The 12,371-nt window shown below is 32.9% G+C and overlaps 1 protein-coding gene across 3 annotated transcripts in view; it reads right to left on the minus strand.

The window, feature by feature from the left end:
* Positions 1 to 11,711, minus strand: part of Orc3 (Origin recognition complex subunit 3) — a 60,002-nt gene extending 48,291 nt beyond the window's left edge. Inside the window, exons 1-3 of one of the 3 annotated variants that reach the window (XM_074178622.1) lie at positions 11,536 to 11,711; positions 11,312 to 11,479; positions 10,965 to 11,249 (exon numbers count right to left, since the gene is read on the minus strand). In XM_074178622.1, the coding sequence (XP_074034723.1) occupies positions 10,965 to 11,249; positions 11,312 to 11,479; positions 11,536 to 11,565 (483 nt within the window). In that variant the 5' untranslated portion in view covers positions 11,566 to 11,711. The remainder of the gene's footprint in view (positions 1 to 10,964; positions 11,250 to 11,311; positions 11,480 to 11,535) is intronic. The other 2 variants (XM_074178621.1, XM_074178623.1) reach the window with 2 other exon arrangements.
* Between the last annotated feature and the right edge of the window lie 660 nt (positions 11,712 to 12,371).

Below are 12,371 nucleotides of genomic sequence, written 5' to 3' on the forward strand. Positions count from 1 at the left end.
TTAACGATAGGTGTCATTTTACGTTTCTGAGCCTTAAATGTTATTTCACCACATATATAGCAAAAGCTATCGACAGAATTCACACACTTTCGAGGCATTTCAGATCAGCACTTAAATTAATTTAAAAATCAACTTCACACGATAATTTCAATAGCAACCACGTGCGTACAATTGACAAACTCACATAGGTTATGTTTACTACTTAAGAACAGCTGATGAGAGGGGTGTTATGTAAACAAACATGTGTACCAACTGTTGGTGATGAAATATTTCATTTGTTGAAAACTCAATATACATATATATAATATAATGATACTATATCTTGAAAACAAGAGCTAATATATAATTTTTATGGTCACTTTCGGTTTTAACACGTGGAAATACATTAAAATCATCTAATTTCAACCCCGAAACAAAAACTTTGTTGTGTTGTGTAATTGATAATGTTTGTTCACTATTGTTTAATTTAAACAAGCTGTCAATTATTCACCTACACTTAGTCCGAATTCAATTTGATATAATAATCAAAAAAACAGTAAAAATAATTTTTTTTTCGACACGTCTTGACATGAATTTTTATAAATAATCGTGAAACGGTACCTCTCGCGCCCTCCATCAGCGAACACAGAAACGTTGTCTTACGAGCCCTATGATGACAACTGTTTCACAGATCGCGACTAATAATCTAACTTGATGAATCTTATTTTCTGAAACTGGGTCAACAGAACCACTAATAAGCTAACCTTAATGGTACAACGAAAACAATCTGAAGGATTATGGAACTAAACTACAACTGGACGGTCAGCTAACAGGTGGGTACAATAATATAGTCATTTTCAATTAGAAGGAAAATTATTTCCGTAAGAGTTAGTTATTTAGGCTTGGTAAGACATGTATTTTGAAGTGTTATTTACTTTCAGGTATCCACATCGAAAACCGAGGACAATCTAGCTCAAATTATGGCAACTGATCCCTGTATCCTTATAACCTCAAATTTATCCTGTAACGAAAGGCTATACGAAACGAAAGAATATATTCCAAACACATAATGGGCCCACCTAATTTTTGACATTCATCCAGTGGCGCGGAAAATCATGATGTCCGGGGATATGTCCAATAATGTTGTAATTATTGAATGTAAAATGTTTATTTTATATGAATACGGAATAATATATTTTTTTTCCTCATGAAGTTGATTTCATTATCAATATTTTGAACTATATATTTTTAAGTAGATAATTATCCCGTTACAACGAACTAATCTAGAAGTACCAAGAACCAGAAAAAATCTTCAACAAACCTGGGATATTCCTCTTGTAAAAAATGCCTTAAATAATTTGTTAGACTTGGCTAAATCTCCTATAGATAAGGCACGTATAAAAGCAGTGTCGCCAAAACATGCAGGCGCTGGGTTGGATGCCTTACCAGTTTCATCCCTTGGTACATTATTAGACAATGAATCTTTTCGAGTTGCTGTAGGCCTTCGACTAGGTTCCAATATTTCTGTTCAACACAAATGCAAGTGTGGGGTGGAAGTAGACACCCGAGGATATCATGGATTGAGTTGTAGATATAGCGCCGGGCGCTTTTCCCGTCATCAAGCTGTAAATGATGTCATCAAACGTGCCTTAGGTTTGGCAAATATACCTTCCATCTTAGAACCCCCAGGCACTTGCAGCGATGATGGAAAACGACCAGATGGCATGACTCTCATTCCTTGGCGGAAAAGAAAACCGGTTGTCTGGGATTTTACATGCGTCAATACTTTGGCTACTTGTCACGTTCCTTCGACTTCTGTATCCAGCGGTGCAGCAGCTTCATCAGCAGAATTGTCAAAAACATGGAAATACAATTATTTGCGAGATAATTTCATTTTTTATGCTATAGGAATCGAAACATTTGGTACCTCAGGCCCCCAAGCATTGGAGTTCATTCGTAAAATCGGCATTAGAATATCCAAAGAGACGAACCCAAGAGCTACCTCTTTCTTGATTAAAAAAATTAGCATTCTGATTCAAAGAGGAAATGCAGCTTCATGTTTAGGTACAATTCCTCAATCAAAAACTCTAAGTGAATTACCAATTTTTCCCATGAACAAAAAATATCGGCATGTACAGACAGTGCAAGAAATGGAGTTGTGCATTTTGGTGGAAGACTCGCAGCAAAACGGTCAAGCTTTGACAGAAAACGAACTGGGAACTCTAAATGAGGCTGAGTTTTATCCTCTGGCTGAACCATCACAGTCCCCAAAAGAACCAATATCTAATTCAGTTTTGAGCAATATTGCTTCGAATTCCTTATCCTACCAGTCCAATGAAGGGGTGAATTATCATATCCGTGTTTACTCAGAAGAAGATAGTAGTGACAAACGTAGTTGCAACAATAAATCGGTGATACATTCTTCAATCAAAACTCTTGGGTTCAATGGTTTAAAAAATCTTGGAAACCTGTTTCATGAACAGTATAATCCAATGTTTATCAAACACGGGATGGTTGCTGGAATACCTAAAGAAGGATACATACATGGAAGATATCAATACTAGTATTTCTAGTATGAAAGGTGTTTCAATCAAAGCGTTCGCAGAAGTTATCAAGGAATTGTAGTCAGAAGATTCATCTGATAGAGTAATCAACACAGTCTACTTCAAAAATCAGATTCAAAGGTTTGCCTCTCGATTCATGGGTTCTGCCTATCAAGACGCCCACGAATTCCTTCGATATCTTTTAGAAGGTTTACATGAGGACCTCAACAGAATTACTGAGAAACCTGAACCGATCTTAACTGAGATTGATGAAAAATTGACACGAGTCATGGCTCACATATTTGAGGATGCATAATTCTAAGACAGTAGATGATTTTGTTGGTCAATTGAAATCCACAATGAAATGCACACACTTAGGCACTCATCAGTAACCTTTGATCCTTTCTGGGATTTGTCTCTCTCCATACCACAAAAAACCGACCAATTGAGTTTGTGGCAATGCTTGGATTCGTTTACAAGTGAAATGAAAAACCGACGTGTTTGAAATGCAAAGAAAGGAGAAAATGTACCAAAGTCATTATCAATCTATAATTTTCCCCGTATTTTAGTTATTCATTTGAAAAGATTCTCTCCAACAGAAAGATTCAAAGGCAAATTGAATGTTTCCATTGACTTTTTTTCAGATGGATTAGATATGAGCAGTTATGTAGCAGACAATGTGGCTCCTTGTCGTTATAATCTATATGCACTTTGAAATCACAGTGGGACTACTTACAACGGACATTACACAGCATATTGCAGACACCCATATAGTGGCACGTGGCATGAATACAACGATTCACACGTGTTCCCAATTTCGCTTAAATCACTTGTGAGCGATGAGGCATATGTCCTCTTTTACGAACAGGAGGGAACGAAACAGCACATTTGATGTGATTTTTTTATAATCTTAGTGCTTTGAATTGATTTGTATTTCATGATAGTTCCAAATTTCATTATTTATTGTAATATCAAATTGTAATTGATTTATTATTAGATAAGCTGAACAGTCATAAAATACATAATATAAGTGTAAGTACAAAGTAATAATGAATTGATAAATAAAAAATAATATATAGTTATTTAAAAAAGTCAATATGATAACATTAATGATTCATAAAAGTTGAATAATTAAAAATGAGAAGTATATGGATGTCTGAAAAAATAAATAGTAATTTTATTTTAGTAAGTAATTTTATTCAATTTTCATGTCAATCAATTATTCAGTTACATGATTTGTTTTCCGTGCGATTTACAATTCAAATGTCTTATCATATAACCATATATTACACAATCTGTAGCCACCTAAGCTAGGCTTGTGTCGTGGCTAAAGACTGATATAAGGTGTGTTATACAGGCCGATTCACGGTGGATGGCACATTAGACGTTTCTGGTGAACCAGACAACGGATCACTTTGAATATTTAATGGAGGGCATATTCGGACATTCTCTAGCCAACTAAAATACTTTCGACAATGCGGTGTTGCCGCTTCTATTAGAAAGCAGTGGCAACTTTGATTTTTCAAATGGAACAATCTGTATATAATATTATTTTTAGAATCTCCAACAATTGCCCGACAACTTTTCTTGATATTTCCCTATACCTATCTGTTACCGTTTTCGAAATAAAAATTAATTTCAATTTTTTTCTTCGAAAATCATGACTTCTAAAAATGCCGATATCTTTTAGTTAAGAAGTACTATGATATCGAAATTTGGTTTGGAGTTAGGTGATACTTGGACACTTCCCACACGTCAGCCTAATCTCCGTTACTTCAATACAGGGTGGTAAAAAAATACAGTTTTTTCGTTTGCTTGAAAAAGTTGCTGAAATTTGATTATTTCAAATGGAACACCCTGTATATTATTGAAAATTCGGAAAGCTGCTGAAATTGGCTTTCTTTCTATGTATATCATACCTATACCTAACTAGTCAAGTTTCGGACTTATGAACATTTATTTGTGAAAATGTCCCTTCAGAATGGTATTTCCATTCGGTATTTGGTAAGCAGGCCATGGTTACTATTTGACAGTAGCGTTGTGACATTCTCCTAATAATATCGACATTTTCGTCACTTCAGAAGTTGCAAATACCTTCAAAACGATGGAACAAAACTATTCAAACGAAGTTCTTATGAATTTGTTTATTATTTTTGGACAGTGTGACAAAATTATCAGCAGAACATGTAGAACGTTCAATGAAATGTATCCGAATCTACCGCCAATGAACCTCAAGAAATTTATACGAATTCAGAACAATTTCAATATGTTTGTATCAAGTATCACCTAACTCCAAACCAAATTTCGATATTATAGTACTTCTTAACTAAAAGATATCGGCATTTTTAGAAGTCATGATTTTCGAAGAAAAAAATTGAAATTAATTTTTATTTCGAAAACGGTAACAGATAGGTATAGGGAAATATCAAGAAAAGTTGTCGGGCAATTGTTGAAGATTCCAAAAATAATATTATATACAGAGTGTTCCATTTGAAAAATCAAAGTTGCTACTGCTTTCTAATAGAAGCGGCAACACCGCATTGTCGAAAATATTTTAGTTGGCTAGAGAATGTCCGAATATGCCCTCCATTAAATTTTCGAAGTGATCCGTTGTCTGGTTCATCAGAAACGTCTAATGTGCCATCCACCGTGAATCAGCCTGTATAATGTATAATAAAATAAATACAAAAAAAGTAAAAACTAAAATAGGTCGTTTGGTTACATAATACTATCCACCTCAGTAGGTTAAAAACCGCAGTTGGAGAATGATGGCTATAGTGAGGAAATAAGAAGAGAGAAAGAGAGAGCGGGTAATTTAGCTTAAACATTTTCAAAGATATCCTGCAATTGATCATAATGATTTCTGATGAAAACTTTCAGTTCCTTCTTCAATTTATGATAATTATTAATATTCTTCAAATGGAGTGGTAGCTTATCGTATAATTTCGGGCCAAAATATGTCACAAATTTCTGGTTATGACTCAATCTATAGCGTGGGATGGTAATTGCTTGGTTAGAGGTCATTCGCGTATTATATTTATGTGAAATGCTGTTAATGGGGTTCCTACAAATCCATAATAAACATTGATGGGCGTATAATTTTCTGACTTTGAACAAACCACTTTGTTCGTAAAGTAACTCTGTAGAAAATATCTCCTATCCTTTTTCTATGCGATTTTGATCAATGTATTTTGTATAACATCAAGATTATGTAGTGATGTTTTGAATAAGCCACCCCATACTAAGATGCAGTATCTAATCATCGACTCCACCAAGGCACCGTACACCGTCAGTATGACATCTCTACTTAGGATACTTCTTAGTTGGTAAAATTTCCGAATCAGTTTGCGGAGTTTTTTCACTATGTGATCTATGTGATCATTCCAGCGTAGAAATTGGTCGATCATGACACCTAAATATCTGATAGAATTTGTTTTATATATTCGGGAACATCCGCAGTTTTGGTTTTCTGTACACGTAAATTTGTGAATCTTAATGAAGTTTTCGTCAGGTTGATCTTTTCTTGTTGAAGTGAAAGTTATAAGTTTAGTTTTATCTATGTTAAGACTCAATAGATTATTACTTAGCCAATTATATATCGATTTCATTCCTTTGTTTGCGATTTCATATGTTTCATTCCAAGTTCGTCCCACAAATACTGCCGCAGTATCATCGGCGTAGGATAATAGTTTTACTTCAAAATTGCTGATACTAAAAATATTGTTTACATAAAGCAAAAATAAAATAGGGCCTAATACTGTTCCCTGAGGTACGCCCATGCTGACGGGTAGTGGACTACTATATGAATCATTAATTTTAACTATCTGAATTCTGTTAGATAAGTAATCTTTGAAAATTTCGAGAGGCATTCCTCTAACTCCAATGTCCTGTAACCGCTGAAAGAGGATATCATGATTGACGGTGTCGAATGCCTTGGCTAAGTCTAAAAATACAGTGATGCATTTTGCCTGATCCTGAAAACTATTGAAAACATTATTTGCCAATTCAAAAACTGCTCCTTCAGTCGATAAATTTTCTCTGAATCCATATTGAGATTTGGAGAGGATCCCATTTATGTTACAATAATCAACTAGTCTATTTTTTAAAATCTTTTCAAATATTTTAGCAAAGTTATTAATAACTGTTATTGGTCTGTAGTTATTTGTTTTATGTTTATCCCCAGATTTATAAATCGGAGTTGTGATAGAATCTTTGAAAGCGGAAGGAATTTTACCAGTCAAAAAAATTGAGTTGAAGATATGACATAATGGCTTTAATAGATAGATTTGAAATTTTTTTACGAAGAATACTGAAATTTTATCTGGACCAGGTGAAGTATTGTTTTTCAAACCAGATATTATATTCATAATTTCAGTTTCAGTTACAGCATGCAAGAATAACGAGTTTTTAATGCTTCTTTTAATTTCCGATGTTGGCTGGGCCGGTTTTTCTATTTTTTTCGACATGTGTTCACCTACATTTATGAAGAAGGAGTTGAATTCATTTGCTACTTCTTTATCTGAGCTACATATTTGGTTACTGTCGTTAATTATGTGAAATTTCCGGGATTTACAGAGAGTATTTTCATTTGTAATATCTTTAATAGTTTCCCAAATTTTCTTAGTATTTTTTCCGGCGTTATTAATTTTATTTTTGTAATATTCGTTTTTTGTTGTCCTGATTAAGTTACATAAAAAGTTTCTGTAGCGTTTGTATTCATTTTTATGTTCTTCTGAAGGATTCTTTACTGATTTTTGTTTGAGGTAGTCCCTATGCTTTATTGAGTTGAGTAAGCCGAGCGTCATCCAAGATTTCAATTTGGTATGTTTTCGTGTATTATTTGATTTAATTTGTGTACTACTATCGATATGTAGTAATACTTGGTTATTAAAACATGTGAAAGCTAGTTCCGGTGCATCTGTTTGGAATACTGTTTCCCAAGTTTCATTGCACAAAAAGTGTTTCAATTTATTGTTGTTGACGTAGGAATTGGTTATCGCGGGAGTTTCGTCTTTGGATTTTTTTTTATTCATATTCAATTCAGTTTTAATGGAAAGTAGTAAAGTATCATGGTCACTTATATCAGTTTTGAAAATATAAGTCTTTATATCCATTTTCTTATATATATATTTTTGTTCCTAATTTTAATATATATGTGATCGATCAAACTTGGACCTCTCGTTGGCTTGTTTAAAAAAGAAAAAAATCCTGCCTCTGCCAGCATGCATATGTATCTGTTAACCGTAGTTTCTGTTAAGTTCAAAATATTTACATTTATGTCGCCCATGAATATGTTCACATCGCTCATATTTTGGGTTGAGAAATAACTTTCTAGATCTGAGAGATACATATCCAGATTTGTTGAGGGGGGCCTATAGGAGCATGTTTCATATGAGATTTCTATTAGGTTCACTTCAGATAAGTGCTTTATGTTGTTGAGTACGTAATATTACTATTTATATATACTATTACACCATCGTTTTGGTTAAACTGTGATTTATTATATAGAATATCAAAATTTGGGATTTTAAAGTTTTCGAAGTCTTGCAGTATCCACGTTTCAGTTAAGATTATTATATCCATATTTTTTGTTTGTATATTTTCCAAGTATATTAGAAGTTCATCAAAATTTTTGTTTAGACTCCTGATGTTGAAATGAAATATGTTAAAAATTTGCTTACCACTCCATTGATTTTTACTCTCTTCGAAATTGTTACAAACTGTTGTTTCCATCTCCTCATCATTCTTCATTAATTCCAAAAATTCCAACATATCAGTTTTGAAGTTTAAGCGAATAGTGATTTAGCAAGTAGATATCAGAAATTGTAAATTGCTCCTATGCATATAATGTTAATAATTCATTATCATTAGCCAGGTCGTGAAGTATTAACAATTGAAAATCAAGTATTCAGAGAGGAAAAGAAAAGAAGAAAAATATTATTATTATCAATGAACATAGTACATTAGTACATTATGTTAACTGTGTTGTGTATTGAGTAATGTCAGCAGCACAATTTATTTTAACATTGCGCCCCTCATGCTTGATGTAGATGGACCCCTTGAAACTCCATGCATTTCTCATACCAAAAACGTTTTGTGCTTCTTTCAGGATAATTCTACGTTTTTTTGTCAGGTCTTCTGCAATGAATATTTTCTTTCCTTTGAACTTATAAGCATCTTTAAACAGCTTGGATTTCAATTCCGTGTTTGCTAATTTCAGTATAATAGGTCTGCTTTTATTAGGTTTATCCATTTTCCTGCCTATTCTGTAGCATCCAACTATATTGTCATTTCCTAAATTCAGACCAGTATTTGTATTGATTATGGATTTGATTTTATCTCGCAAGTTTTCTTCCTCATCAGCATCTTCGTTTACCCCGTATACACAAACATGGGTGGCTTTCATATTCTGATATATATCATCGACTTTTTGTTCCAGGAGATAATTGGTCTTTTCCATTTTATCCACTTTTTGCTGTAGATGGGACGTTCTTTCAGCCTGAGTTTTTAGTTCCTCTTCTAGTTTCTTCAGTTTTTGTTCAATTTTGTCTGTTACCTTTTTTACTATTCCACTAATGAAATCTCGATCTTGGAATATTTCTTGAATGGATTCTTTTATGAGGGAATTAATTTCTTGTTTGTTTCTGGTCACAGACATAACTTGGCTTGGTGTGGTTTCGTTGTGAAATGACACACACTATGATTTATCGTTCTTCACTTTTCACGGGATTTTTCAACCACTTTGTACCGACTAAAACCTGTAGTTTTCAAGGAGCAATTTAACGTAGGTCTATTCACTATTTGACATGAGAAAGAAAAGTGAAATAAAACTTTAATAAGTATAGATACAGATGCACTCATACACATAAAAATTTATTGTCTTTTTGGATATACTGCAATAACGCTTGTTTGAAAGTGTGAATACTTTTGTTGTTTCTCAAAGAACCATGCCGTTTTTTAAATTCCACTATTCTTCTGAAAAACATACTATTTATTGCTGACCTTGAGTTTGTCCTGGATACATGGAACTTTATACTGGTTCTAGTGCCGTATTGGTGGACTTATTATTGTCGTAATAAAATTATTGAAATAGCTAGGTTGAATACCCTTTATTATATTGGATATAAAAACCATACTAAGCTAATAATATCTTTTTGAGATTGTTAACCACTGAAGAGAATCGAGCATAGTCTTTATACGGGTAAGGTAAATGTATCAGTACTTGATACTTTAAGGTCATTATTACACAAAAAAATCTCCTGTTACCTGTTTAAACATACAAAAGAATCACAAACGGTTCCATCCCACATTTGACTATCAAATGTGTATGGAACAAAACATCTTCAATGTTTTACCCTCTATTGATATGGTAATGATGGAACATATGCAAATGTATCTGTAGCTGACAGGGCACGTCCAATGTATGACATGTCGAACTTAAGAATTCAGGTTTAGGATATAAAAATATACCCCTTTCAATTCAAACAAAATTCCTATGGCTGAGATCAAATCCAATGAGCGAATGAATGTCGTAATTTTATGAATGAATTGAGTACTTTATCTTGTAATGTGATCCAGAATAGTGCTGAAGAGGCAAGTGTCTTATTCTGAAACATGGGATGTCCGCTACTGTCTACTGAGGATGACATTGTTCAATGAAAGTGAAATATTTTCTTCTTTCATATTATATATTGTGTAGCAATCCTGTGAATATCTGATTTAATTCTATAGGGAATGCTTGGAGTACAAAGTGTATACTAATTCAATGTTCATATGAAAAAAGTTGTTTCAAAAGTATTTTTTCTTTCGTGTAATTCAATGTTTATACAAAAGAAGTTATTTCGAGAGGGCTTTCTTCCATTTCGATTCTGGAAGTTACTTCTTTGTATGATCTACACATCTTTGTGAATAGTTCATTTTGAAATTAATTTATTTCTTTCTTTTTTGGAAAATTTCCACAATTATTTTGTATGAAGACGAAGAAAAAAGCCAACACCTTTCTTTCCCAGAAAAATATACCCCTTTCAATTGAAAAATAACTTTGTATTGAAAATAATTCATAAGTTAACATATCTTTTTGTTGCAAAAGTACATTAATCTTCCCTTACTGAGCAGGGCAGATTGCACATTTCTTGATATGGAAATGGACATTTATATAATTCACTTATAGGTCATTCTACAAGAATACATGAATTGTCACATCCTATAGATAACAGAATACTGCACTTGATGGCGTCAAAAGTCTAGTTCTGTATTTTTTTGGGTTACACATTCTGACAAACAGACAAATTTTGTTGATGTATTTTTTGTACAATAGAAATATGAATAGTGAAAAACAATGAACACTAACTACATCATGCATTTTTTTACTTATATAATGAATGTAAAAATTCACTAGTCAAGAATAGATCGCTGGTTTAATGTAAAGTTTAAGAAACTTACCTCCTCAAATAAACAATCATTAGTCTCATTTATGAATTGATTGATCATATTTTCCATTAGATATTTGATATTTTGAGCATCTTGGCTATACAAACAAGCTACATGAGGAGTAACAGTGTCTTTTAATTGTTTAGAGAATGCAGTGAATTGAACTGCATGATCTGGCATGTTGATACCTGTTAATAGAACAGCTGTAGGAATTTCTTCAGATTCATTATAGTGACAGGTTTTAACAAAGCCAACAAGTTTCTCCAATACTCTTTCAAACATTGTATTGTTCAAATACTGCAAAGAAAGGTTTCATAAGAAAAAATAAGTTCATCTAAGGCATATTTCAGAATCTCTACCTCAATTTCATCTTCAATGCTTCTCCATAAAGTGGAATATGATCTGTACCATAAGTTTGACGAGAACAAAGAGTTTTTGAAGGAAACATTTTGGGAGAAGCTTTGTCTTTTGTTTCCTTTTTCTCGTTTGGAAGATGGTTTGAATTCATTAGAAAATACAAAGACACCCTGAAAAAATGTACTGAATACATAACCTACAGAGTAACATTGACTAAGCTACGTACCTTTGAAACAGAAATAGTTTCATCATCCATTACAACAAAAAAATAAACAAATTCAACTAATACTTTCAATACATGAATAGAATTATTTTAAATACCATATGTCCTTATGTAAATATGAAATACAAAACAATTCAATTAGAATATTTCCCGCCAACGAGTGCGCTGTGAGTTCTATTTCTTCTGTATTTTCACGTAACTTGGCCTATCCTTACAAGTTTAACCGGTCATGATTTTTTATGTTTTATGAAAGTTTCGTTCATTTATCGGAATGTTTGCATTTTTTATTGCGAATGGCAAATCGTAGAATATTTATCGCTATGGACATTCATATCTGAAGTATAAATTTTCATGCTGAAAGTATATAAGGTGATGTCTGCTGTTATACCAAACACAATACCCAAATAGGGTATTGTGTTTGGTTTAGTAAAACGAACCAATGTAGTTAATTCTGAAAAATAACAAAAAGATTCAGATTTTTCACCTGAGAGTTATAGCCAGCATTTCAGCAGCAGGTATGGTTTCAACAATATTGTGAGCAAGTTATACGAAATTAATTGACATTAAAGTTGAAATGGAATTGCTTAATCGATTAAACATTAAATTTTATATTCATTTCATGATGTCCTCAAAATAACTGACTGTAAGCTCTAGCATTTTAGGCATTATTTAACATAACCGCATAGACAGTAATAGCTACCTGTGTGTCCGGAATATAAATACTCTAACTTTTAACTGCGGTTGACGCCTGTTGGTGACTCCGTGCAAATCTTTTTTTAGATCGAACACACTCTTCAATGTTTTTAGAGTATTTAAATTCCGGACCCGGAAGTCATGTA

Source organism: Leptinotarsa decemlineata, unplaced genomic scaffold (assembly GCF_025532065.1).
Source record: "Leptinotarsa decemlineata unplaced genomic scaffold, Ldec_3_MD MMD2_tig00004204_RagTag_RagTag, whole genome shotgun sequence".
Lineage (NCBI taxonomy): Eukaryota > Metazoa > Arthropoda > Insecta > Coleoptera > Chrysomelidae > Leptinotarsa > Leptinotarsa decemlineata.